At 43.4% G+C, this 26,729-nt stretch overlaps 1 protein-coding gene across 4 annotated transcripts; it reads right to left on the bottom strand.

Moving 5' to 3' along the window:
- Nucleotides 1-12,887: 12,887 nt before the first annotated feature.
- On the bottom strand, nt 12,888-26,607 carry HSCB (HscB mitochondrial iron-sulfur cluster cochaperone). 4 transcript variants are annotated; one of them, XM_047761167.1, is made up of 6 exons: nt 26,293-26,606; nt 25,116-25,212; nt 24,430-24,519; nt 22,104-22,248; nt 17,952-17,999; nt 12,888-13,023 (listed from the first exon to the last, which is right to left on the bottom strand). In XM_047761167.1, the coding sequence occupies exons 1-6, from the start codon at nt 26,526-26,528 to the stop codon at nt 12,932-12,934; spliced, it is 708 nt and encodes a 235-aa protein (XP_047617123.1). In that variant the 5' UTR covers nt 26,529-26,606; the 3' UTR covers nt 12,888-12,931. The 4 variants fall into 4 exon arrangements, with proteins under 4 accessions (XP_047617123.1, XP_047617124.1, XP_047617126.1 ...); XM_047761168.1 differs by lacking the exon at nt 17,952-17,999 and having other exon boundaries at nt 26,293-26,607; XM_047761170.1 differs by lacking the exons at nt 25,116-25,212; nt 26,293-26,606 and having other exon boundaries at nt 24,425-24,514.
- Nucleotides 26,608-26,729: the final 122 nt, after the last annotated feature.

The raw sequence follows: 26,729 nt of genomic DNA, 5'->3' as shown, positions 1-26,729 counted from the left end.
TGCCACAGCAGCGACCCAAGCTGATGCAGTGACATCACTGGGTTCTTAACCTGTTGCACTGCAAGGGAATTCCCTTCCTCCAACATTTTGTTCTATCAGAGTCCTCAATAGTTTGGATGATGCCCACCCACCTCGGAGGGCCATCTGCGTTACTCAGGTCCCTAATTCAAATTCTAATCTCTTCCAGAAACATCCTCAGAGATACACCCAGAAAAAATGTTAACCAGATATCTAGGCATCATTTAGCCTAGTCAAGTTGACACATAAAGTTAACCATCATAATCCCTAAGGAATTAATGCTCCTGTTAAAGAAAAGGGCAAGACTGTAGTTGTCAAGGGCAAATCAAAAGCTTTATGTTCAGGTGTTACCAATGACATTCCAAATAGGTGAGCCCCTTCTCAAAATCAGCATGTGTTCTCAGATCATAAAAGTTTTGGTGTCTTATTGGCTACAGGCATGGAAAAAAATGTGCGTATGAAGATAAAAAGGGATGTAAGATGTAATTAGGAAATACCGTGTTGGGGCATAGGAGTTTTTCATGACTCCCATGACTCCAGAATCATATTTTGTTTTTGTTTTTGGCTATGCCCGAGGGATACAGAAGTTCCCAGCCCATGATTGAACCCATGCCACAGCAGTGACCCAAGCCACACCAGTGACAATGCTGGATTCTTAACCCATTGAGCCACCAGGGAACTCCCCAGAATCATATTTTATCTGTAAATGCTTTAACAGGTATCTCTAAGAAATATATATATATATTATATATATACATATAATATATATATAAAAACCATGACTGCAATGCTATTATGACACCTAGCAGAGTTAATAATAATTCTTTAAAATCAGGTAATCAATATTCACATTTTCTCAAGTGTTCCCAAGTCTCTTTTTTCAGTTGGTCTGATGGCATCATGATTCAAAATTTCATTAGGTTTGTGTGTCTTTCTCCCTTTTTTTTTCTTTTCAGCTGCACCTGTGCCGTATGGAAGTTCCTGGTCCAGGGATCAAACCCTCAGAGACAACATAGGATACTTAACCCACTTTGCCCCAGCAGGAACTCCAGGTTTGCCTGTCTCTTGAGTTTCCTTTAGCCTAGGTCCTCTGTTGGCTTTTATTTTGTTGTTGTTGTTGTTGTTAATAATTTGTCAACTAACTGCGTCACCTAGCATTGTCCTGGTGAGCATGGATGGTGGTGATGGGGCATCTTCATATGGTTTCTCTGGTTGACATCAACAAGGGAGCCTGGAGCAGAAGAGGAGGGACATGGCAGCTACTACAACCTGCTTGGTAAGCACAGTCCCAGTGGGTGGCAGCTTCCTTGTTCAAGCTATTAGGACTTTTCAGGAGAACTGGGATACCAGTGCCACCATGACTGCAACAGTTCCATTTGCTCTGGCCTGCTGGAGCCTCCTAGCTGGCCTCCCTGCTCCACTCTCCTATTTGTCCTCCCTGGTAACAACTTTCTTATTTTGCATTCAAACTGACCTCTCCAGCATATTAAATGTTTGTGGTGCTTTTGGAGGCAGAAGAGGGGGAGGAACTATAGATTGCAGGCAAAGATAAGTGGGCCTACTTGAAACTCTTGGAGTACCCCGTAGAATGTATTCTGCCAAGGGTAGGCTTGAAAACAGGAAATGAAAGATTTTCACATGACTCTTTAGGGTTAACATCAATGAAAATGCCCACAATGTTCCTCGGTTTCCTTGGCACCAGGACTGGGGCAGAATAAACAGGCTGTGGGTCTGGGCAGTGAAGCATCACACTTGTTTGCACATTGTCCCAAGGAACATTGGAGGGGTTCCTGTACATTTTCTTAGCTATTCATTATATGTTCTTCTCGCAGTTCTGATGTGTTTTCAAAAAATAAAACCGGGTTTATGTATAAAGTTTTATCCAGAGATATTTTCCCCTGCAATACACTGTGACGTGACCCACAATTTTCTTTATATTATTTCTGCATAGACACCGAGATAGAATGTGTGTTTTGGCATTGGTCAACCCCCTGGGCGGGTGTGCTCCTCTCTCATCACCATACACACTCTTGGATGACAAGGGGATTTAATCAAAGGCAGCTCCTACAAGTGCTTAAGCTGTCTTCACTTTTCTGAACTCTAGAAGTTCTGCTCATTGAGATGATCAATGTTAAAATAAGTTTTCCATTAATAAGATGAGTGGTGTTTAAGATATGTGGACTAATTAGAATTACTTTAGGGGGTGTCTTCATCCTGACGATAATAAGATATAAAAATCTAGTGAGACTTTCACTCTCCTGTACTCAAGATAGCATTCCAGCTTTGATTCTTAAATGTTCCTGTGTCCTATAGTGGTTGGGAGGCTCCTTGATCATACCCTGCCACTGGAATACTTTTTTTTTTTGGCTGCACCCACAGCATATGGAAGTTCCCAGGCCAGGGACTAAACCCAGGTCATAGTAGAGACCCAAGCTGCTGCAATGCAAACACCGGATCCTTAATCTGCTGTGCAACAAGGGAACTTCTTGGAATGTCTTTTTATTTGTCTCAGCTGAACCTTTTGTGTAAGGTGTTTTGGGGGAAACAAAGAGGAACAGAGCTGGGACTTGGAGATTCTAGAATAAATTGTATGGCTATTTCATGCCTGCTTGCTAAATGTCCTTAGTGGTGGAAGAATTCTGTATGAAACTTGCTTTCGTTCAAACCTAGTAGAAGCAAAGGGTGAAAAAAGAAACCCCAGAGGAAATTAGGAAATGCTTTGAGATAAATGAAAACAAAAATACAATATACCAAGACATATAGGATTCAGAAGCAATGCTTAGAGGGAAATTTATAGCTATAAACGTATATTTAGAAAAGAAGAAAGACCTCAAATCAATAAACTAAACTTCTGCCTTAAGAAACTAGAAAAGGAAAAACAAACTAAATACAAAGCAAGCAGAAGGGAGGAAATAATAAAGGTTAGAGCAGAAATAAATGAAGAATAAAAGAATAAAAGCGTAGAAAAAATAGAGAATAGTCAATGAAACCACAAGTTGATTCTTTGAAAAGATTAATACAATAGACAAACTGAAAAACCTTTAGCTAGACTATCCAAGAAACAGAAAGCAAAGACTTAAATTACTAAAATTAGGAATGAAAGAGGGAATTATAAGGGAAAAACATAAGCATATGCCAACAAATTAAATAATTTAGGTGAAATGGATACATTCATAGAAAGACAAATTAACAAAAGTGACTCGAGGGGTTCCTGCTGTGGCACAATGGGTTAAGAATCTGATTTCAGGAGTTCCTGTTGTGGTGTGGTGGAAACGAATCTGACTAGTATCCATGAGGATTTGAGTTTGATCCCTGGCCTCTCTCAGTGGGTTAAGGATCTAGTGTTGCTGTGGCTGTGGTGTAGGCCAGCAGCTACAGCTCCCATTCAGTCCCTAGCCTGGGAACTTCCATATGTTGTAGGTGCAGCCCTAAAAAGCAGGTCACTGTAGAGGCGTGGTTCAATCAATCCCTGGCCAGGAAACTTCCATATGCTATGGGTGTGGCCATAAAAAAGTGAAAGAAAACTGATGTTAGAAGAAATAGAAATTCTGAATAGACTTATAATAAAAGACTGAATTAGTAAATAACAATCTTCCCACAAAGAAAAGACCAGGTCCATGTGGCTTCACAGTGAAATCTACTGAATATTTAAAGAAAACTGGACACCAATCCTTCATAAACTCTTCTAGAAAATAGAAGGGAAATTTCCCAATCCATTATATCAGGCTAGCATTACCTAGATAACTGAATCAGATGCTAACTGAATAATATTACTCACTGACCAGCTTTATAAGGATTGTGTCATTAGCTACTGTAGTAGCTGACCTTCAACACATCAAGAAAGAAGTCCAGGGCAGATATCTGGAATAAGGCACCATGTGCCCTGGGGAGCCTGGCAGAATAGGCTTTCAGATAGATATTTTCAGGAGAAAAATTTAAGACCCAAACCCTTGCATCTTCCTGTATTTGAAAAAGCATTAAAATCATCAACTAAGATATCTGTTCCTATTTTTAAATAGTAAAATATTTAAATTAAAAAATTAAGAGTTCTCTGGTGGCCTAGTGGTTAAGGATCCAGTGTTGTTACTGCTGTGGCTTAGGTCTCCGCTGTGGCTCAGGTTCAAACCCTGGCCTGGGAATTTTTGCATGCTGCGGGTGCAGCCAAAAAAATTTTTTTTTAAGATCAATTGTTTTCTGGAGTTTCCATGATAGCTCAGCAGCAATGAACCCAACTAGTATCCATGAGGTTGTGGGTTCGATCCCTGGCCTCACTCAGTGGGTTAAGGATCCGGCATTTCTGTGAGCTGCAGTATAGGTCACAGAGGCGGTTCGGATCTGACATTGCTGTGGCTGTGGCGTAGGCCAGCTGCAACTCCAATTCAACCCCTAGCCTGTGAACTTCCATATGCCGCAGGTGAGGCCCTTAAAAAAATTGTTTTCTATACATTAGCAATAAAGAATTTGAAAACAAAATTAAAAAAATAATTCCATTTACAAGAGCATCAGAAAGAATAAAATACTTAGGAATAACTCTAATAAAATAAGCACATGGCTTTTATACTGAAATGATAAAACATAGTTGAAAGAAATTAAATATGATCTAAATAAATGAAGAGAATTCTTACGTTCATGGATCAGAAGCCTTATATCATTGTTTTAATATTGAATACTCCCCACATTGATCTACAGACTCAGCAATCCTTATGAAAATTCTAGATGAATTTGTTTTTTCAGATATTGACAAACTGATTATAAAATTACAGAAATGGAAGGGTTGCATAATAAAAAAGCTTGTCTCTGGTTCCTGGAGGGATATTCTAAATCTTTGGAATTTCTTTCTTTCTGTTTTTTTGGCCACACTTGTTCCTGGGCCAATAATTGAACCATTGTCACAGTTGTAGCCTGTGCCACAGCTGCAGCAACACTGGACCCTTAAGCTGCTGTGGTGCAAGGAACTTCCTAAATCCCCATAATTTCTTGAATGATAAGTGTATGTGTTATTCATGAGCTCCCTGAATCACTCCTGAGTTCATGCCAATGAATGAGGTGGAGGGGGCTGGTCACCAAAAAGACAAAGGATGTGGTTAGAAGATTGGGGCTCTGAGCCAGCCCCGCCCTGAGGGAAAGGAGGGAGACAGAAGGTTGAATTCAACCATATGGCCAATGATTAGATCAATAATATTTACATGATAAAAATCCCGTAGAAACTCTGGACAGCAAAGCTCATTGAAGCTTCCTGGTAGATGAAAACACTGATGGTGCTGGGAGGGTGATGTGCCCTGGTCCCATGGGGAGAGGGCATGAAAACTTCTCTCAGGACCCTCTAGAACTTGTACTATGTCTCTTCATTTGTATCCTTTATAATCCAACTGTAATCATACACATAATTTTTTCCTGAGTTCTATGAATCATTCTGGTGGATTGTTGAACCTAAGAGGGGTCATGGGAACCTCCTGGATTTGTGGCTAGTCTGTCATAAGTGTAGCTAACCTGGGGACTCCACGTGAAGCTGGCATCTGAAATAAGGGCAGTTTTGTTGGACCTAATCCTGTGACCTTAAACCTGTGGAATCTGATACTAACTGTAGGTAGTTAGTGTCAGAATTACACTGAAGTATTGCCTTGGTGTCGGAATAGAAGGGGACCCAGAAAACCAAACAATCTTAAATTAGAAAAACATTCAGAGTTCTGAACTCCTGCCTTGGCATTTTACAGTGTGATAACTCTGCTCACACCCAGAGTCTGAACATTCAGATAAGGACCTGAATTTGGGATGCTCACTGTCAAGTTCCCACTTTGCTTTTCCTAGGGTGCCTTTGAAACTAACCACTTAAGAGTTAAGCTTGTAAAAAGTTAGTGGCCTTTGCCCCAACTCCCTTATAAGTAATAGGTTCTTGCTACTCTGCTCTCTACCTCCTGCTCACCCCTGGCCTGGGACCCAGGACTGCCCTTCCCCCAGTTCCCCCAGGTATAGACCACCCCCCTTTCTGTGATCTATAAGTAAAAATTCTTGTGGCTTTACTTCCTTTGTGTGGGTATACTGAAACCACCTTCAATCAAAATGATCCTGTGAGTTTCACTTCCCCATAGTGGGAGCTTAGATGCTGAAGGACTTGAGGACCCTGTGTGGGTGGCTAGTGCCCTCTCATCAGCAGGTCATAATCTGCATATTCTTGTTTCAATACACCAGCTCCAGCTTTTCAACACACTTTCCAATTTCAAAACAGTGTGGTACTGGCAGAAGGATAGATCTATAGATCTACAGAAGAGAATTCAGAAATACACTACATTTATTTATTTATTTATTTTCATGGCAGCACCTACGGCATATGGAAGTTCTTGGGGGTAGGGGCTGAATTGAAACTGCAGCTGATGCCTAGGGCACAGTCACAGAAGTGCTAGATCTGAGCTGCATCTGAGACCTTTGATGCACCTTGCTGCAATGCTGGAGCCTTAACCCACTGAGAGAGGCCGGGGATCAAACCTACATTCTCACAGAGATAATATCTGGTCCTTAACCCACTGAGCCAAAGCTTGAACTCCAGAAATATACTACATTTATGAACAATTGTTTTTTAACAAGGGTGCCAAGGCAATTCAATGGGAAGTAGGGAAAGACTTTTCAACAAATAATGTTGGGACAATTGGATAGTCACTTGCAAAAGAATGAGGGTGGACCATGCTTCACACCATATATAAAAACTAACTCGAGTTCCTGCTGTGGTGTAGTGGGGTCGGTGGCATCTCTGGAGCACTGGAACACAGGTCCAAACTCCTAGTCCGGCAGAGGGGGTTAAGGATCTGGAGCTGCCGCAGCTGGGGTATAGATTGAAACGGTGGCTTAGTTCTGATTCCTGGCCCAGGAACTCCATATGCCACAGGGCAGTCAAAAAAAAAAAAAAAAAAAAGCCTAACTCAAAATGGATTATTCACCTAAATGTAGGAGCTAAAAATATATAACTCTTAGAATAAAATATATATTTGTAAGTATCTGTGACCTCAGGGTAGGTAATGGATTCTTAGCTATGACACCGGGATAAGTAATAAAAGGGAAGATGGATAAGTTTGGCTTCATCAAAATTTTAAAAAATATGGTTCAAATGATATTATCAAGAAAGTGAAAAGACAATTCACAAATATGGGAGAAAATATCTGGAAATCATGTATCCAATAAGGGACTTGTATCCAGAATATATAAAAAAATTCTTACAACTCAACAATGAAAAGACAACCCAGTTTTAAAGTGGGCAAAGGATGTGAACAGACATTTTTTCAAGTAAGCTTTACAAATGGCTAGTAAGCACATGAAAAGATGTTCAGCATCATTAGTCAGAAATGCAAACCAAGATGACAAACCACTTTATACCTACTAGGACGGCTAAAATTAAAAAGAGACACAAGGAGGAGTTCCTGTTGTGGCACAGTGGAAATGAATCTGACCAGGAGCCATGAGTTTGCGGGTTCTATTCCTGGCCTTGCTCAGTGGGTTAAGGATCCAGAGTTGCCGTGACCTGTGGTCACCACTCGGATATGGTGTTGCTGTGGCTGTGGCGGGCAGCGGTAGCTCCGATTGGACCCCTAGCCGGGAAACCTCCATATGCAGCGGGTGCAGCCCTGGAAAAGAAAAAAGACAAAAAAAAAAAAAAAAGACAGGGAGTTACCTGGCGGCTCAGCCAGTTAAGGATCTGGCATTGTCACAGCTGTGGCTCTGGCTACTCCTGTGGAGTGAGTTTGATTTCTGGCCAGTGAGGGCACAGCCAAAACAAACAAACAAACAAACAAAAAACACCCCCCTCCAAAACAACAAAACAAACAATAACAAGTGTTTGCAAGAGTATGGAGAAATTGGAGTTCAGATCGTGACATAGCGGAAACGAATCTGGCTAGGAACTGTGAGGTTGCAGGTTTGATCCCCGGTCTCGCTCAGTGGGTTAAGGATTTGGCATTGCCGTGAGCTGTGGTGTAGGTCGCAGATGAGGCTCAGATTATGAGTCACTGTGGCTGTGGCATAGGCTGGTGGCTACAGCTCCGATTGGACCCCTAGCCTGGGAACCTCCATATGCCATGGGTGCAGCCCTAAAAGACCAAAAAAAAAAAAAAAAAAAGGAGTATGGAGAAATTGGAAACTTCATACACTGTTGGTGAGATTGTGACTGGTACAACCACTTTGAGAAACAGTTTGGTAGATCCTCAACAGATTAAATATAGGTTTACTATATGAGCCAGAATTTCTACTCCTAGGCATATACCCAAGAAAAATGAAAATGTATGTCCACATAAAAACATATACATTTAGGCTAAGTGAAAGACGCCAGCCACAAAAGATCACTTACCCATTTATATGAAATGTCCAGACTAGGCAAATCTATATATAGGATTAGTGTTTGCCTAGAGCAGAGGGTGAGCAGGGGAAGGAGAAGATGGAGAATGAATCCTCATGGATACAAGATTTAATGATTGAGGCTGGTGCTGTGGTTACCCATGTTTTACAAATGAGAAAACTGAAACCCGGGGAACTTAACTGCTCAAGGTCAAACAGTAAGAAGAACTACCAGATAGGAAACTCAGCTCTGTCTGATTCTATGAAATCTGCAGTATCACAAATATAAGGTGTAACCTAACCTCTGCTTTCTTCCTTAGTCTGCTGGGTGAATGCTGTCTTATTTTTTCCTTCCTGCTCTCCCACCTCCTCCTCCACAAAGCCTATCTTGCCTTCCCTTTCTCCCCAGCTGACTTGGCTGTTTCTTAGCTGGTCCTTCCAGGGGCCCCAGCAGCCCCAGGGAAATTTCCTATTAAAATCCCAATTCCAGCTTCTCTTGAAAAAATCCAGAGATTGTCAACACAGTGTCTGAATCGCTACATAGCAGCCGTGACTGGAGTCCAGTAACATCTCCCAGCTCTCCCCAATTCCTTGAGGCCCTCACCCCTCTCTGATGTATCTGCTCCCACCACCATCACTGTGTTTCTTGTCTGGAGCCCTTGCCCCTCTGTATGCTGACTCATTTCTGAGTCTACCCTGCCTCCTGACTGAGACCCCCAGAAAGGAAAAGATGTTGTCTTCCCTTTATTTTCTCATCTGGCCATTTTTGCTGTAGCCAACATGTCCCCCAAAGTGACAGAACCAAAGGAATTCTTTGTCAAAGCAAAGCTATGGGTCTGAGTTTGCTGCAGCCTTTGTCACTTGCCACTGAACACACTAGGTGGCATGACTGCTTTCTCTCTGGTGGCAGCAACAGAGAAAGGAAAAAGCCCTATAGCAATGGAGGTGATTTTCTCCCTGATTTTAGATTTCTTGTTATATAATTCCCTCAACTCTGAGAGGACCACCCCTTGGCTTTTGTGCAGAAAAGTTAACACAGCAGTCCTGAGATCTCGCAGACTTAGAAAGGCCTGCTTATAAGTTGGCCCTTGGCTGGTGTCTGGGAACTTGGATTTGGAGTTTCCCTGTTCCCAGAACTGATAGGAGTGGCCCACTGGGGCCTAAATTATATAAACAGTATAGTTTATACTGAATTCCTTTTGCTGAAATAAATCACAGCCACGAGTAGGATTATATACCGAGTCCTGTGGGTTCTTGAACCTGGAGGTGGTCTTGGGGACCCTGACACAGCTTATCTCTGCTTGTTCCAATCCCACTCCCCCTCTTCCCTGAAGACTTCTTCCTTTGTTACCATGCCTTGGAGCGAACCTTCCCAATGCCTGGTAAAACTGTATGCACAGACTTTGGAACAGGGACTTGGATCAAATTCTGCTTCTGCTTGGCACAGTGCCAGGCCTGGTAAATGCCCCTTCTTGTAAAGGTTGTTTAATCTGGTCGGCTGGTTCAGCCTCTCAAAGAGCCCAGGCCTGACAGACAGACTTGGGTTTGAATCCCAGCTCTTGGCTCTCTTACCTTCTGGGAGGTTGTTTCTTCATCTACAGATGAAAATAGATGTAAAATAGGTGGAATTGGGACTAATTTGATGGGATCATACATAGCACTGCACATAGTGCCTGGGAACTTTTATCATTGTTTTGTTTACTGGTGTAAAAATCCTCTCCCCAAGCAGACCTGAAGCCTCTCACCATTCCCTGTCTCTCTCTCAGGTTAGAGCATTGTTTTACACAAAGTGGGTGCTTGAAATTTTGTTGAAAGAATATTAACTCTGCAGTGAAAGACATAACGTTGTTGCAAAAAATAAAAACAACAGAGGTCATTCCCATTAAAAAAATATCACATTTGAGTGCTTATGTGCCATGCACTGTGCTTAACTTGCATAAGTAAGTGCTTACAATTTGCATAAGTAATTTATTCTATTTAACCCTCACAACGGCCCTGTGAGTATGGTAAGATTATTAACACCACTTTAAAGATGAGGAAATGAAGCTTCACACAATCATGTACTCACAGCAAATTAGTGGTGGAGCTGGGATTCAAACCCAGATGTATGAGTCTGCACAGGTGGCTGTAACAAAATACCATAGACTGGATGGCTTAAACAGCAGAAATTAATTTACTTACAGTCTGGAGGCTGGACGTTCAAGATCCAGGTGCCATCAGGATCAGTTTCAGTATCTGGTGGGGAGTTTTCCTGGTTTGTAGATGGTTGGTGTCTCCCTGGCTTTCTCACAGGGCCTTTCCCCAGTGCATGAATGTGGGAAGACTGGACAAGGAAGCTCTTCAGTGTCTTTTCTTCTAAGAATCCTACCAGATCACAGGTTCACTTTTACCACCTCCTTTATCCATAATTATTTCCTTAGAGGTACCATCTCCATATACAGTTAGACAGGAGGTTAGGGCTTCAACATAATGATTTTTTGGGGGGGTGGCATATTTAGTTTGTAACACAGGCCTGTCTGACACCAGATCAGACAGTCACACATTAGTCAAAACCTCTGATTTGTTCTGACACCATATTAGGAACAATGGGAGGTGGGAAGGTGGGTGCTTTATTTCCTTCACTTGATCAGAAACTTTAATCCAAATAGGGCTGATAACCTTTCAGAGGTCAAGAAACATCCCTTCCACAGGGTTTCATCAGGGTACACTTGAAAGGGTTCCTAGATTTAGAAGTCCAGCTAAAACGTGTAGTTCAGACTGAAAGGGGAAGAATTTGGAAGAGAGAGAGAAAAACAAGTAATCTCAGTGACTCAGGAACCATGTCTCAGAAATAGTCTTTTTTATTTATTCCCCAAATGACACTTGCCATTGAACACACTAGGTGGCATAACTGCTTTCTCTCTGTCTGGTGGCGGCCACAGAGACAGGAAAAAGCCCTGCAGCAACAGAGATGCTTTTCTCCCTGATTTTAGATTTCTTGTTATATAATTCCCTCAACTCTGAGAGGACCACCCCTTGGCTTCTGTGCGGGTGGTTTGCTGGGAGGCCCAGTGGCCTTTCCAGCTGCTGGCAACAGGTAAGGGAAAGTTTCTTTGAAGTTCTTCCAAAGATGTTGTCTGAAGCAAATTCGTTGATCTTCTTTTTGTGGTCAGATTGTTTTGATCTTGGTCATTGTTCTGAAGGAATGAAGACTGTCTACAGAAGTATTTCAAACTCTTCTTTCACTTCCTCTTTTGCAGAAGCACCCAATCTAATCAGGGTATTTGGTTGCTTTGTAATTATTTACTTAAAGGACTCGCTGTGTGTGTTCAGACAAATAACTCATTCTCCTTGTAAACTGAGGGAGGTTGGAGGTTGTACTGATATATCCAAGTACCATTAAGCCACACAGCTGCTGTGGATAATTTGCCTCTAGAAGATCCTTAAATCCTAAAATGTTAACTGAGTATCACTGGGTCAGGATTCACAAGATATAAATTCTTAGATGATGACGAGGGAGGATGCAAAGGAATTGCAGCTCTAAGCTCTAGGAGTGGTATTTAAACCTTGGTTCAGAACCCGGCTTTTTTTCACTTATAAATAAACAAGCAATACCCTCAAAGTTTGAATGTTGTTTCTCAGAATTTTTAAATTGGAACTTTCTATTTTAATATTCCTTGATCCAGAGACTTAAAATAATTTTTTTTTCCCTTCTTCTAGAAATGAGTCAAGAACTTAAACTGAATCTCCAAAGATCCAAAAGAGGAAGGGAAGCTTCTTCGGATAAGAGAGTGTCAGCTGTCCAGAGAGATATTAAAAGTACTCCACTCCCCCGAGTTGGAGCTGAAAATGTGATTAGTGTTTAATACTAGGCTGATTTTTGATAATGTTATCTATATTTCATGTAGATAAAATGAATTTATCTTCTGTGTTTAAGTGAAGAGCAAAGAGAACCTTGGGCAGCTTTGTTCTTTTTAGATAGAAAACTAAAGGACACTATCATGGGGACTGAGTATCTATTTGTGAAGGTCATGCCATTGGAAAGAAGATATGGCTCCAGGGCAGAGAGCGGCATACCCATTCAAATCTAGCCCACTGCCTGTTCTGTAAATAATGTGCTACAATGGCAGAGTTGAGTAGTTGCAATAGAGGCAGTGGGGCCCATAAAGCCTAAAATATTAACTCTTTGGCCCTCTGCAGAAAAAGTTTGCCACCTCCTTTCCCCTTGAGGGCCTCCTTTTGGCCCCATTCCCACCCCCTTATGGCCTAGATGGGGCACATGTGGCACAGTGTCCCATGAAGAACCTGACCACTCGAGGAGTTCCCTGGTGGCCTAGAGGCTAAGGATCTGGCATTGACACTGTTGTGGCAAAGGTATGATTGCTGGCCTGGGAAATTCTTCACGCTGTGGGTACAGCCAGAAAAAAGAACTAACCAATCTCTGGCTGGGCTGTTCTTCCCCTCACATGACAAGCTCTGCCATCCACTAATGCTTGAGCCACAGGTTTAATTAAGATGGTAAGAGTGGCAGAAGCATATCTATTTTCAATCAGCAGAGGCCAGAAAAGAAATATATTAAGAACTTTATTTTTTAAAACTTTAAAATTAGCAACCATTAGAGAGGAATCTTCTTTAACTTAATCTTTTCTTCAATGTTTGAAAAGTATCTCATCTTTGTTAAAAGTTCCTTGGCTTTTTCAAAGTCATCTGAAATAAAGAGAGACATTCATGTGAGGTTTCATTTTAAGCGAGAATAAAATCACTCTCTTATCTAAGGCACCTGGATCAAACCTGAGCCCGGGGGCCCTGGAGGGCTGATCAATGACTCAGGAAACTGAGGGAGAGAAGTACATCTGGATTGTTCGGGGGGGGGGCAAAGGAATTAACCAAAAGGGGGCAGAAGCATGCTTGTTCATGAGAAGCTGGTTCTCTTCAGGATGGTGCCTGATAAATAAGTTGTGCTTTAAGAGCTTTCTGCCCCATCCCCATCTCCATCATACATGGTGGGCTGACCCTGATGAGGATGTGGACACTCTGTGCCAGGTGCTGAGGTACCAAGCTGCCCTCAGGAGGCTCACAGTCTCTGGGAAAGAAGCCCTGAGACCAGTGGTTCTTGACCGGGGGTGACTTTGTGCCTATAGGGATGTTTGGCAATGTCTGGAGACATTTTCGGTTGTCACACTGGGGGGATGGCACTGACATCTAGTGGGTAAAGACCAGAGGTGCTGCTCAACAGGCTGCCCCCCCAGGACAAAAACTGGCTCAAAATGTTGGTAGTGCCAAGGTTGAGAAACTCTGACTTAGACCCATGCAAAATGAAATAATATACCACTATATTCATATGTGGGTAAAACTACCAAGAAAAGCAAGGAAATGATTTATACAGAATCCCAATAGAGGGGGGATACAACTGCAAACAGACTACCAGGGGCTTGGAAGGCAGTGGTCATGTTTATTTTATTTGATTGGTTTTTTTTTTTTTTGGTATTTGTAAGAATTCTTTTAATTTTGATAAAATACACATGATCTAAAACTCACCACTGTAACCATTTTTAAGTGTACAGCTCAGTGGCCTTAAGTATATTCACAGCATGGTACCACCATCCTACCACTTATCCACAGAACCCTTTACATCTTGCACAACTAAAACTCTACCTATAAAACAGTAACTTGCTAGTCCCCCCTCCTTCAGTCCTTGACAACCACCATTCTATTTAGTTTCTATGAATTTGATGACTCTAGGGACCTCATGTAAGTGGAATCACACAATATTTATGTTTTTGTGACTCATTTATTTCACTGAGCATATTTTCAAGGTTCATCCATGTTGTAGCATGTGTCGTAATTTCCTTCCTTTTAAAGGGTGATAATATTCCACCATGGAGTTCCCATTGTGGCGCAGTGGAAACAAATCTGACTAGGAACCATGAAGTTGTGGGTTCGATCCCTGGCCTCGAGTGGTGGGTTAAGGATCCGGTGTTGCCGTGAGCTGAAGTGTAGGTGGCAGATGTGGCTCTAATCTGGCATTACTGTGGCTGTGGTGTAGGCTGGCAGCTGTAGCTCCGATTAGACCCCTAGCCTGGGAACCTCCATATGCTGCAGGTGAGGGCCTAAAAAGCCAAAAAAAATTTTTTTTCCCACCACATGTAGGGACCACATTTTGTGTATCCATTCATCAACTGATGGGCAGTTGGGTTGCTTCCACCTGTTAACTGTTGTGAAAAATTCTATGAACATTGGTGCTGACAAACTTTCTCTCCTTGACTAAATTCTGGCCAGACTGCTCAGCCCTCATCCTGGCTAGGCTTCAACCTTGGCCTATGAAGACTGGACAGATACTAACATAGCTTCTTATAGCTCAAAGCCTGCATCCCTAGGATGACTCCAGCCCCAATGTAAAATGCCTGCCTGAGAAAAAAGGGCTGCTAAAAGAATTTACTATTTATTATAGCTTACACCTGAAGATAGGGCCTCCATCTCCCAGTGTCTGTGGGAGGGTAGGAACCTAACTTCAAGAAATGCCAGTTAGCAAACCCAGATGGGTTTCACATGGTCCAACTCCTGCTTCCTGCTCTTTATAATTTTTCACTTCCTTGACTCTGCTGAGCCCCTGTGTGCCCCCCTCCCTCATTCTCCCTTTTAAAAATTAAAAAAAAAATTTTTTTCTTTTTAGGGCCGCACCTGCGGCATATGGAAGTTCTCAGGCTAGGGGTCAAAATAGCAATGTGGGATCTGAGCTGTGTCTCTGACCTATACCACAGCACGTGGCAATGCCGGATCCTTGACCCACTGAGTGAGGTCAGGGATTGAACCTGCATTCTCATGGATACTAGTTGGGTTTGTAACCTTCTGAGTCACAACGGGAATGTCTCATTCTCCCTGTAAAATGCCCACTCACACGTCATTCACACTGGACTATTTTCCTATTGCATTGGTTACCCCGATTAGAATCTGTCCTTAGCACTTTAAAGTTTGGCCTTGTTTAACTTTGGCAGTTCAAAATATTGCTGGCTCTTAAATGTTCTATTTTCTAGATGTAAGGAAATCCCCTTCTCTTTTCTCTCAAGCTATCTATGAGTCATTAACAATCTAGTAAAGAAGTTGGGGTACAGTCTGCTTCACTATTAATCTTTTTCTTTTTCCTCCCATAGAGATGCTCCTCATTAAGTGTGTGACTGCTCACATCAACCCCCAAATATCCTATCAGTATCAGATCCTAATAGTTGGCTCAGCTCGTCCTTCATAAACAGAAGATGATAGAGACTGTTGTTTAGAGGAAAGAAGAGTATGCTTGCTGTTTATTCCAGTCAACACCTGAACGCAGGGCCCCTGACTTCAAGGCTCTGTGGCAGGATGGGAGCCTAACTTCTATAACTGCCAGTTAGCTAACCCAGAAGGGTTTCCCAGGACCTATTTCTGCTGCCCTCTTTTTGTGATATTTTATTTTCCTGACTCCCCTGAGCCCCTATGCACCCCTCTCCCTTTAAAACCCAGTTACTTCTGTACGAACTGAAATTAACTTCAGTTCAGGCTGGATTCTTTTCCCTATTGCAACAGTTATGACTGACTCAAATCTGTCCTTACCATGTTAATTAGTTGTCTGGCTTTGTTTAATTGACAGTGCATCTCTGTGAGTGCCTGCTGTCGATTCTGTGTACATCCAGAAGTGGAACTGCTGGATTGCATCGCAGTCCTATTTTTAATATTTTGAGGGACTGTCATACTCTTTTCCATAGTGGGTCCACTATTTTATATTCCCACCAACAGTGTACAACAGTGTAAAAATCCTTGCCAACATTTGTTATTTCCTCTTCTTCTCTCTCTTTTTAAATATATAGCACCCATCTCCCTCCCTCCCTCCCTCCCTCTCTCATTTTTTTTTTGGCCTGTACCTGCAGCATACAGAAGTTCTGGGGCCAGAGACCGAACCCAGGCCACAGCGGTGACACAAGCCAGAGCAAGGACAATGCCAGATCCTTAAGCTGCTATACCACCTGGGAACTCCAGTGTGTAGCACCCATAGGTGTGGTTTTGATTTCCATTTCCTAAAGATTAGTGATGTTGAGTATCTTTTTTCTGTTTCTTAATCTGGGTGGTAGGGACATGGGTTTTTGTTCTGTTATTATTCTTTTAATTGTACTTATGTACTATTCATTTTTTTAAGAAATTACATTTTATAAGTAAAAAATAAAAGTCTACAAAGGTATAACAGGAACTAGGGTTGGACCCTGGAGGAACAAAATCTGACCATTTTAGCCTACAAGCTGGGCCAGGTGCCTGTCTTTTCTGCTATTAATCTATATACTTCTCCATCTTTTAGAGATCCTCCCTCTGCCTGCTTCTCAGAATCAACTCCTACAGTCCTGCAAAGTAGGCAGTAGCTGTGTAAACCTATTCTTTGGCCTTCACTAATCGGACTAGAGCAAAGATCTGACTCAAACTGGGGCAATCAAATTTCCTCTCCCAGGAATCTAGGTTGGGTCTAGGAGGTTCTAGTCAGATGGTAAAAGACCTTGTTCTTATAAGGTAATAGATCAAGGAAGACTAAGGAGTCAACCAGCCAGCAAGGCCACTTTGCAGCACCGTGCACTAATGAAGCAGATGGAACAGGTGTAGAGAGGGGAGAGAAGGATGGAGTGGACCACCAGGGCCACCAAGCTCAGGACTGCAATCTTGCTTCCAGATTGCTTTCTGGCTCCCAGGTCCTGTTCTAGAAAAGCTCTTGTTACACTGTACTATGTGCATCTCAGGGACTTTGGATTCTGAGACGTAACCCTGATTCCTTATAATCATCTCCTTTTATCTGGGCTAGTATGAGTTGCTTTCTCCGTCCTATAATCGAGTGATCCCTAAGCCAAAGGGCTATTAATCTCTTATTTAAGGGATGGCACAAATCTCGGAAGGAGAGGAAATCTGTTCTTGCTTAAAAATAATTGGAAATAGATCTAGTCTCTTCAGCCTGAGAGCCAGGAGCAGTGGGGACAAGGATAAACACTCCATATTTGCAATGTGGGCACAGCTTGGCCATGGGCTTCTCCTGGGCATTGGAGAAGGGGCATGTAGGCCCTGTCAAATGTTGACTGCACAGCCTTGCCCTCAGGGTCTGCCTGCATTGGCTTCAGCCCACATCTCTCACCTCATCCTCTCCTACTTGCTATAGGGGAATGGAAGCACTTTTTTCTCATCTAACCTTCAACAGGCACATCAATAGTTTTGGCACACAACTGGTTTCTCTAGCAAGACTATGAATCCATGAAGGCAGAAATGTAGACTCCCTGTATTTTATAGCTCCCCATGGACTTGACAAGGGATGGGTATATATAATAGATACTTTTTTTTTTGTCTTTTCTTTAGGGCTGTATGTGCGGCATATGGAGGTTCCCAGGCTAGCCTATGCCACAGCCACAGCAACGTGGGATCCGAGCTGCATCTGCAACCTACACCACAGCTCACGGCAACACCGGATCCTTAACCCACTGAGCGAGGCCAGGGACCAAACTTGTGTCCTCATGGATCCTAGTCAGATTTGTTTCTGCTGATACACGATGGGAACTCCCTGTAACAGCTACATATTGAATGGATGGTTATACTCAGTGCTTACAATATTTGAGAAAGTCAGGAAATAAAGACAGTACCTCTTTCAAAAGCTCTGCTCACATTGTCAGTCAATTCTTTCTGTTTAGCTGAAAAAGCAAGGCATTATCTTAATTTTTCTATTTGAAAAATCATAACATGAGGATAATCTTTTGTCATTTTGTTGTTCCGAAAGCAACACAGCAGGGAGCTTGGGTTCAAGAGGAAGGCCTCATAACCTCTGTCTCTACATGTTTCATGATGCAGCTCCTGTTTAGTGCAGCTCTGACTGGCCCGAGTTAACACTGTTTTTCTAATCATGAAAGGTCTGAGGGGCAATCACCAAAGCTTATAAAACGCCTATAGAATCATTAAAAAAAGGGACAAAGAAATGCCTTGATTACCTCCACAAAGCACTCTGAGTCTTCCAGATTTCAGCTAGGAGAAAACTAACAAAGTGGGCTCATGTATCAGCAGGGCATTACAGAGTATTTCAGGTACCCACTCTCAGAAAAGTGAAACATTTAGATCATATTGTACCTTAAGAGAGAAGATGCCTGATAAAGTAAAGGAGCAGTTATCGCATATTTTTATTGTTTCCTCATTAGGAAATTAGGAATTTTATGAATGCATTTTCTAGATACAAACAGTATCAATCATTTATATGGTACCTGCTTTCAAAGCACTTTTAAAAAAATTACTCAATGAGGAATTCCTGTCGTGGCTCAGTGGTTAATGAATCCGACCAGGAACTATGAGGTTTCGTGTTCGATCCCTGGACTTGCTCAGTGGGTTAAGGATCCAGCGTTGCCGTAAGCTGTGGTATAAGTTGCAGACGCAGCTCGGATCCCGCGTTGCTGTGGCTGTGGTGTAGGCTGGCAGCTACAGCTCTGAGTAGACTCCTAGCCTGCGAACCTTCATACACCGCAGGTGCAGCCCTAGAAAAGGCAAAAAGACCAAAAAAAAAAGTAAAAATTATTCAATGAATTTTATTACATTTATAGCTGTACAATGATCATCACAATCCAATTTTATAGCATTTCCATCCCAAACCCTCAGCACATGCCTACCCCACAACCTGTCTCATTTGGAAACCATGTTTTTCAAAGTCTGTGAGTCAGTATCTGCTCTGAGAAGGAGTTCATTGTGTCCTTTTTTTAGATTCCACATGTAAGTGATAGCATTTGATGTTGGTGTCTGTCTGACTTCACTTAGCATGATAATTTCTAGATCCATCCATGTTGCTGCAAATACCATTATTTCTTTCCTTTTAATGGTTAAGCAATATTCCATTGTGTATATCTACCACATCTTCTTTATTTTTATACAATATTATTTTTTAAAATACTCAGTGAATTTTATTACATTTATAGTTGTACAACGATCATCACAACCCAATTTTATAGCATTTCCATCCCAAACCCCACTTCCTTTGCAGAGCACTTTTAAAGATATTATATCCCCATTGCAGGCAATGACGGGTATTGGAAGAATATACTATGGTCACATGGTTGGTGAGCAGAAGAATTAGGAACAGACCCCAAGTCACCTGACTCCTGGTCCAGTGGTTAGGAACTTGCTGCTAAGGTAGCAATGTGGTGTGGGCAAAAGAACACCGGGCCTAGAGTTCCCGTCATGGTGCAGTGGTTAACAAATCTGACTAGGAACCATGAGGTTTTGGGTTCGATCCCTGGCCTTGCTCAGTGGGTTAAGGATCTGGCGTTGCTGTGAGCTGTGGTGTAGGTTGCAGACGTGGCTCGAATCCCGTGTTGCTGTGGCTCTGGCATAGGCTGGTGGTTACAGCTCCGATTGGACCCCTAGCCTGGGAACCTCCATATGTCGCAGGAGCGGCCCTAGAAAAGGCAAAAAGACAAAAACAAAACAAAACACTGGGCTAGGAGTCTGGAGGCTAGGAAGTCCTAATCCCAAAACTCTCTAGCTCATACCCTTGAACATTCACTCTACCTGGGCCTTAGCAGGTAGGAAATTCAAGAATTACTCTAAATGAAGGTCAGTGATCTGCTTAAAACCATATGTTAACTATAGAGATAGAATGTCCCTTACCACTGTTGAGCACTTACCACTGTTGAGCACTTACCACTGTTGAGCACTTACCATGGACCAGGCACTGTGTCAAGTGTTTTTTATGCTTTAACTCATCTAATTTAATCCTTGCAACAAATGATACTAATATTGACTCCATTTTATAGATGAGGAAACTGAAGTTCAGAGGGGTGAAGTCACTTTGCTCAAGGTACACAAAAATCAGTGGCAATGTTGGGACTGAACCTACGTCTCCCTCACCCAGAGCTTCCTGATCCTCTGCCTTCCAAAGCCAGGCAGCTGGGACTTCTGACTGCAAATACCGAGTTTCTCTTTTTTAAATACCACCCGGCCCTAAAACTGCTGACACACCTCCAGCTGACAGCTCCCTTACTGCAACTTCTATTGGATTTGTTTGTAATTTATTCACTCATTTGACAAACATTTACAGAGTCTCTGTTATACTCCAATACTGTTCCATGTGCTGAGTATGTGAGGGAAGCAAAAAGGAAACACAGTTTCTGCCTCTGCAAAACTTCCAGTCTAATTATAATTCCATAATACTCCAATCTAGTAGGCTGATATTGGTCACATAATCACACATAGAACAGTAAGGTTATATTTGATTAGTCCTACAAAAGATGGGTACCCAAGGCCAAAAGGTATAGACACAGAGGTCCTCTGAGGATTCTCTGAGGAAGTGATGATTGCCCCCAGCTCTGAAGGGAAGAGTTAAGGTGGGGTGGAGGAGAAGAGGGTTTCAGAAAGAAGCAACAGCATGTGCAAATGCCCTGGTTAGGAAGGCATAAGGTACAGATAAAGAGCTGGAAGCAGCCTGTGTGGCTGGAGTGGAAGGAGCAAACTGGAGGAAGCAAAGGCCAAACCATACAGGTCTCTTTAACTTGAGAGTGGTGAGATGCCACTCAAAGTTTTTAAAGCAAGGCCAAGGGTATTATGATTAGATTTGAGTTTCAAAAAGATCACACAAGTGACAGAGTAGGAATATATCAGATTGAAGGTAGAGATGATCAGTCTGGAGTTACTCCAGTTGTCCAGGTGAGAGAGAATAGCTCTCTCACCTGAACAGTGCCTGATCCATAGTAGGCATGCCATAAACAACTAATACTATGTGTGTACATTTTGAGTGAGAAACTTGGACCCTTTTCTACACGGCATGGTTAATTTTATGTGCTTACTTAGTTAGGATATAGTGCCCAGTTGTTTGATCAAACACACAGTCTAGATGTTATTGGGAAGGTATTCTGTAGTTGTGATTAACATTTACTGTCAGTTCACTTTAAGGAGATTATCTTCAATGACATGGGTGGGCTTCATCAAATCAGTTGAAGGCGGTAAGCAAAAACTGAGGTTTCCTTAAGAATTCTGCCTGGTGACTAACACAGAAGTCCTGCCTGAGTTTCCAGTCTGCCCATCTGTTCTATATATTTTGAACTTGCTAGCTCCCAATCACATGATCCATTCCTTAAAAGAAATCTTCCTCTCCACACACACATACACTATTGATTCTGTTTCTCTGGAGAACACTGATTGATATACTATGGAATAAAGCAGAAAGTAAAGCAACATGGGATCATAAGATCAAAGTTTCAATCTGTTCTGCTCTATCTGCTGTGTGACCTTGGGCATTTCCATGAATTTCTGAGACCTATTTTTCCTGTCAGAGATAATATTACCCAAATGATGTCATAGGTGGGAAAAAGCACTGTGATCTGCAAAATACTATTACATTCTTGGTTTAAGCCTGCTTTCCAGGAGCTGGTTATAAACCCTGCCAGTATCCTTGACCTGCTCAGTGGGTTAAGGATGCAGCTTTGCCGTGAGCTGTGGTGTAGGTCACAGATCCAGCTCAGATCCTGTGTTTCTGTGGCTATGGTGGAGGCCACCAGCTGCAGCTCTGATTGGACCCTTAGCCTGGGAACTTCTGTGTGCCGCAGGTGTGGCCCTGAAAAGCAAAAAAAAAAAGCCTACCTTTCAGAGAATAGGGGTATTGCAATCTAATCTCTAGACAAAATTGGTTTCAGTATAACCAAGAAAAAAAGCCCTTGAATCCTTATGAAGACCAATATGTACTCTTTATATTCGTTTTTCACTTAATCCCTACACATACTCAAAATACCAAAAAAGGCATTTCATAGTATTTTATATTTTACCTCGGACAACAGATTCAATCTCATTCATGGCAGTTTCACTTTGAGCCTCTGCAAGTTTTTCATTGATTTCCATTATTTCCATGAGGAACTGGCTGTCCATTTCATGATCTGTCCCTTCAGGAATCTCTATTCCATGGAGCTTTAGCTATTGGGGCATAAAGCAGAGAAAAGAAGTTTAATTCAAGAAACTATGGTCAGAGTCATAAATCCTACTCACCCTTCAGAACAGACTACCAGTCATAGGGGAAACCTGAATTGTCCCAATAATGGAAGTGAGAGGGTAGGGTGTTGGAAAGTTGGACTGAGATAGGAGTATTGGGACAGGATCACTCTGCCACCTGGACTATGTGACTCTGGGTGAGTCATTCTTCTACTTGGGGGGATGAACTAGATATCTGTAGAGATTCTATTAAATCCTAAAATTCTAAGGTGCTTACTCCTGCCCCAGCAAAAAACAAAACAAAAATTATTCTTCCCTTAAAGTCAGCACTATCCAATCCTTGAAATTTATAGAAGATCGTTAAAAAAATGCAATTGGGCAAGTCGGATTTAGAGATACTTAGAGAATATTATACTCATATAGTATTTTTTTTTTGTCTTTTGTTGTTGTTGTTGTTGTTGCTATTTCTTGGGCCGTTCCCGCGGCATATGGAGGTTCCCAGGCTAGGGGTTGAATCGGAGCTGTAGCCACCAGCCTACGCCAGAGCCACAGCAACGTGGGATCCGAGCCGCGTCTGCAACCTACACCACAGCTCACGGCAACGCCGGATCATTAACCCACTGAGCAAGGGCAGGGACTGAACCTGCAACCTCATGGTTCCCAGTCGGGTTCGTTAACCACTGCGCCACGACGGGAACTCCTCATGTAGTATTTTTGAGGTTAATTACTAGAGTCCCTAGACTAGCTCAGGTCTCAAGCAAGCCTCTATTGAATATGTGAACTGGAGACTGGCACTTGCCATCTGCCTCTACATGGATTGAATCATGAGCCACTACAGCTGCTGACCCTCAATACCCCCTGAAAGAGTGCAGGGTGTAGATCAGGAGTGAGGAACACTGTGCCCTGGGAAAAATGGCAGAATAGGTCTTCAGGAGTTCCCGTCGTGGCGCAGTGGTTAACGAATCCGACTAGGAACCATGAGGTTGCGGGTTCGGTCCCTGCCCTTGCTCAGTGGGTTAACGATCCGGCGTTGCTGTGAGCTGTGGTGTAGGTCGCAGACGCAGCTCGGATCCTGCGTTGCTGTGGCTCTGGCGTAGGCCGGCGACTACAGCTCCAATCAGACCCCTAGCCTGGGAACCTCCATATGCTGCAGGAGCAGCCCAAGAAATAGCAAAAAGACAAAAAAAAAAAAAAAGAATAGGTCTTCAGATAGATATTTTCAGATTTTATCAGCCCAATTCTTGCATTTCCTCATGTCCAGAAAAGCATTAAAATCCTTCATGGTGGAACTCCCATTGTGGCTCAGAGGAAACAAATCTGACTAGTACCCATGAGGACACAGGTTCAATCCCTGATCTCACTCAGTGGGTTAAGGATCCAGTGTTGCTGTGAGCTGTGGTGTAGGTTGCAGATGTGGCTCAAATCTGCTGTTGCTATGGCGTAGGCCGGCAGCTGCAGCTCTGATTCGACCCCTAGACTGGGAATCTCCATACACCATATGTGCAGCCCTAATGAAACAAACAAACAAACCCCCCCCCAAAATAAAAAATAAAGTCCTTCATGGTGACATCTGCTCTTCATGACTAGTAGTAACCTTCACGAGACTAGCAGCTAACTTTTGTAAAATGTGTGCTTGTTTGCATGTTCCTCCCCTTCACCAAAATCACATACATACTGACCTTCTCCCCCTGCCTTTTAGGAGCAGTATTTCAGACCTATGAAATGCTCCTTCCTGGGCTATAGTCCTCATTTTGTCCCAAATAAAACTTAACTCTCAACTTTTAAGTTGTGCATATTTGTTGTTGTTGTTGTTGTTGTTGTTGCCATTTCTTGGGCCGCTCCTGCGGCATATGGAGGTTCCCAGGCTAGGGGTCGAATCGGAGCTGTAGCCACCGGCCTATGCCAGAGCCACAGCAACGCGGGATCCAAGCTGCATCTGCAACCTACACCACAGCTCACGGCAACGCCGGATTGTTAACCCACTGAGCAGGGGCAGGGACCGAACCCGTAACCTCATGGTTCCTAGTCGGATTCGTTAACCACTGCACCACAACGGGAACTCCAAGTTGTGCATATTTTTTAAGTCAACAAATACAAGGGAGAAGCTGTCCCACAGAGCAATAGGACCAGGAAGTCATGCAGAGAAGGGTGGGAAAATCACCTTACAAGGTATAGTCCCCTGCTCAGGGGGGCCAGAAGGGTCTTATAGGCATCATTTACGAGGGTCGAATGTTTCTCTGAGAAGTCCTTTTCAGTCTGTTAGAGAAAATGAAAATAGTCATATTACCACCCAAATCAGCCATCTTTTTTTTTGCCTTTTTTTTAGGACCACACCCACGGCATATGGAGGTTCCCAGACTAGGGGTCCAATCACAGCTGTAGCTGCCAGCCTACGCCATAGCCATAGCGATGCCAGATCACAGCCGCATCTACGACCTACACTGTAGCTCACAGCAATGCTGGATCCTTAACCCACTGATGGAGGCCAGGGATCGAACCTGTGCCCTAAAGGATACTAGTCAGATTAGTTTCCACTGAACCACAATGGGGACTCCCAAATCAGCCATCTCACATGCACAAACTGTTTCATAAAATACTGATGGGTAAGCACATAAGGAAGCCAAAGTAGAACTGGTGTGGGATAAACTTTTTACTTTTGGATGGTGGTTCTAATTCTGCTGAGAAATCAGGTAAAAGCTCTGAGTGTTAAGGACAGCTGGCTGGGGCTAGGCTGCCCTAGGGGGAAGCTGGTTGTACAGCTCTAGCCTTGATAATCACATAACCACAAGGCCACTGCCACCACTCAGGGTGCACACGTGTTTGGGTATGATTAAGGGTGACCAATAAGTTACCTGAGATCTCTGGCTGAAGAAATCTGGGTGGACAAGACGCTGTAGTTCTTGGTACCTATGATGGAGCTTTGAAGTGTCAACTCTGAAAGAGTGGTTGCTGGAAGAAAATCAGGGGATGAAATTCATGCATCAAATATTTACAGATTTATATACTACAGGCCTGGTTCCTGTTCTCTTGGAGGATGGCACAATAAACATGTGGACAGAGCTCTTTCAAAAAATGGTAGGCACTGCAAATAAAAACAGAATAGGGTCAGAGAATGGTAGAGGTGGTGGACAAAGAGATGTTATTTGGGCTGAAACGTGAATGATAATGAATATTCAAAGATCAGAGGAAGGCTCATTCAGGCACAGGGAACATGCAAAGGAAGGCCCTGAAGTGGGAACAAGATTGGCAACCTTGAGCAACTTAAAGGGTAGTGTTAGTGCAGCCCAACATCAGTGTCAGTGACTGGGGGGGCCAGATCCCAGAGTTAAGGGGAAGAGGCATTCCTGAATTCCATACTTCTTTTTCTAAGGCCAGGTCCCTTCATCTCTGTCTCACTTTAATCCCTTTCTCTTTCCATTCCCAGAGCTGCCTGTCCTAGCTCCGGCCCAAACTTCACGCACCTCTCCAAGCTCCTCAAACTTCGGAGGTAAAGTTTTTTCCTCTTTCCAATTTCTCAGATCTTCCAATTCTCACTTTTCCCTTAGACTCTGCCTTAATACCCACAGCATTAAGTTTTTTTCCTGCTATTACGCTTTTGCTTTGGATAACAACTTAGTACTTCTTCTTAAAAGTCTCAACTCAAGTTTAAGCGTTCTGAACCTAATTCCTCAAGTCACCATCCTCCAGGGCCTCGCAAGCACCCTTCCCTCGGTCCTGACTCTCAACTTCCCTTCCACTCAGATTCTGCCCCTTAAGACTCCCTCCAAGGCAGCCTCCAAACCTCAGTTTCCCCTAACCATACTCCCCGCCCCCCAGTCCTCGCTCCACTCTCCATCCCTTGAAACATCGTTGCTCAGGTCCGCCCCTCAACTTCCTCTCTGGACACATCCTACCCACCACTCCCCCAGGCCCCACCCCCAGTCCCTGTGCTCTAGGGCTCCGCCCACCTAGGTAACTGGTCCCACTTTCTCCTTCCCTCTCCTCCCCTCTCACTCGCCCAGACGCGTTTCCCTAAACTACCTCCCGTACCAGTCCATGAGGCTGAAGTAGTCTCGAGCGGGGTCAGGTGGCTGCAGCGCACGGCACTGAGGGCAGAAGAACTGGTCTCCTCGCAGGGGGCCCCCTAGGCCGCCGCAGTTCCAACACCGGGGGGAGTTGCTTCCTGCCAGCGACACAACATTGCAGTTTCGCAGTCCTCTCCAGAGGAGGCCTGTTGGCCACAGCCTTGACAACCGGAGCAAGGCCCCAGTCCTTCCGCCCCACATCTGGCTGGCGGCCTGCCTCCCAGCGGTCACCTGTTGCGGGGGAAAGAATGCCCCCCTAGACTAGTGCTATTGATTGGCCGGGAGCGGAGGGGGCGGGATCAGTCAGGGGAAACCTGGATTTAGAGTTCCGCTCTGCGTTTTAAACTGCAACTCCCAGAAAGCATTGAGGCTATGCGGGCTGCCACATCTGCTGTTCTTCAT

Source organism: Phacochoerus africanus, chromosome 15 (assembly GCF_016906955.1).
Source record: "Phacochoerus africanus isolate WHEZ1 chromosome 15, ROS_Pafr_v1, whole genome shotgun sequence".
Taxonomy (NCBI): domain Eukaryota; kingdom Metazoa; phylum Chordata; class Mammalia; order Artiodactyla; family Suidae; genus Phacochoerus; species Phacochoerus africanus.
Note: the sequence above shows the minus strand (reverse complement) of the source record. Positions and strands in the feature narration are given on the sequence as shown.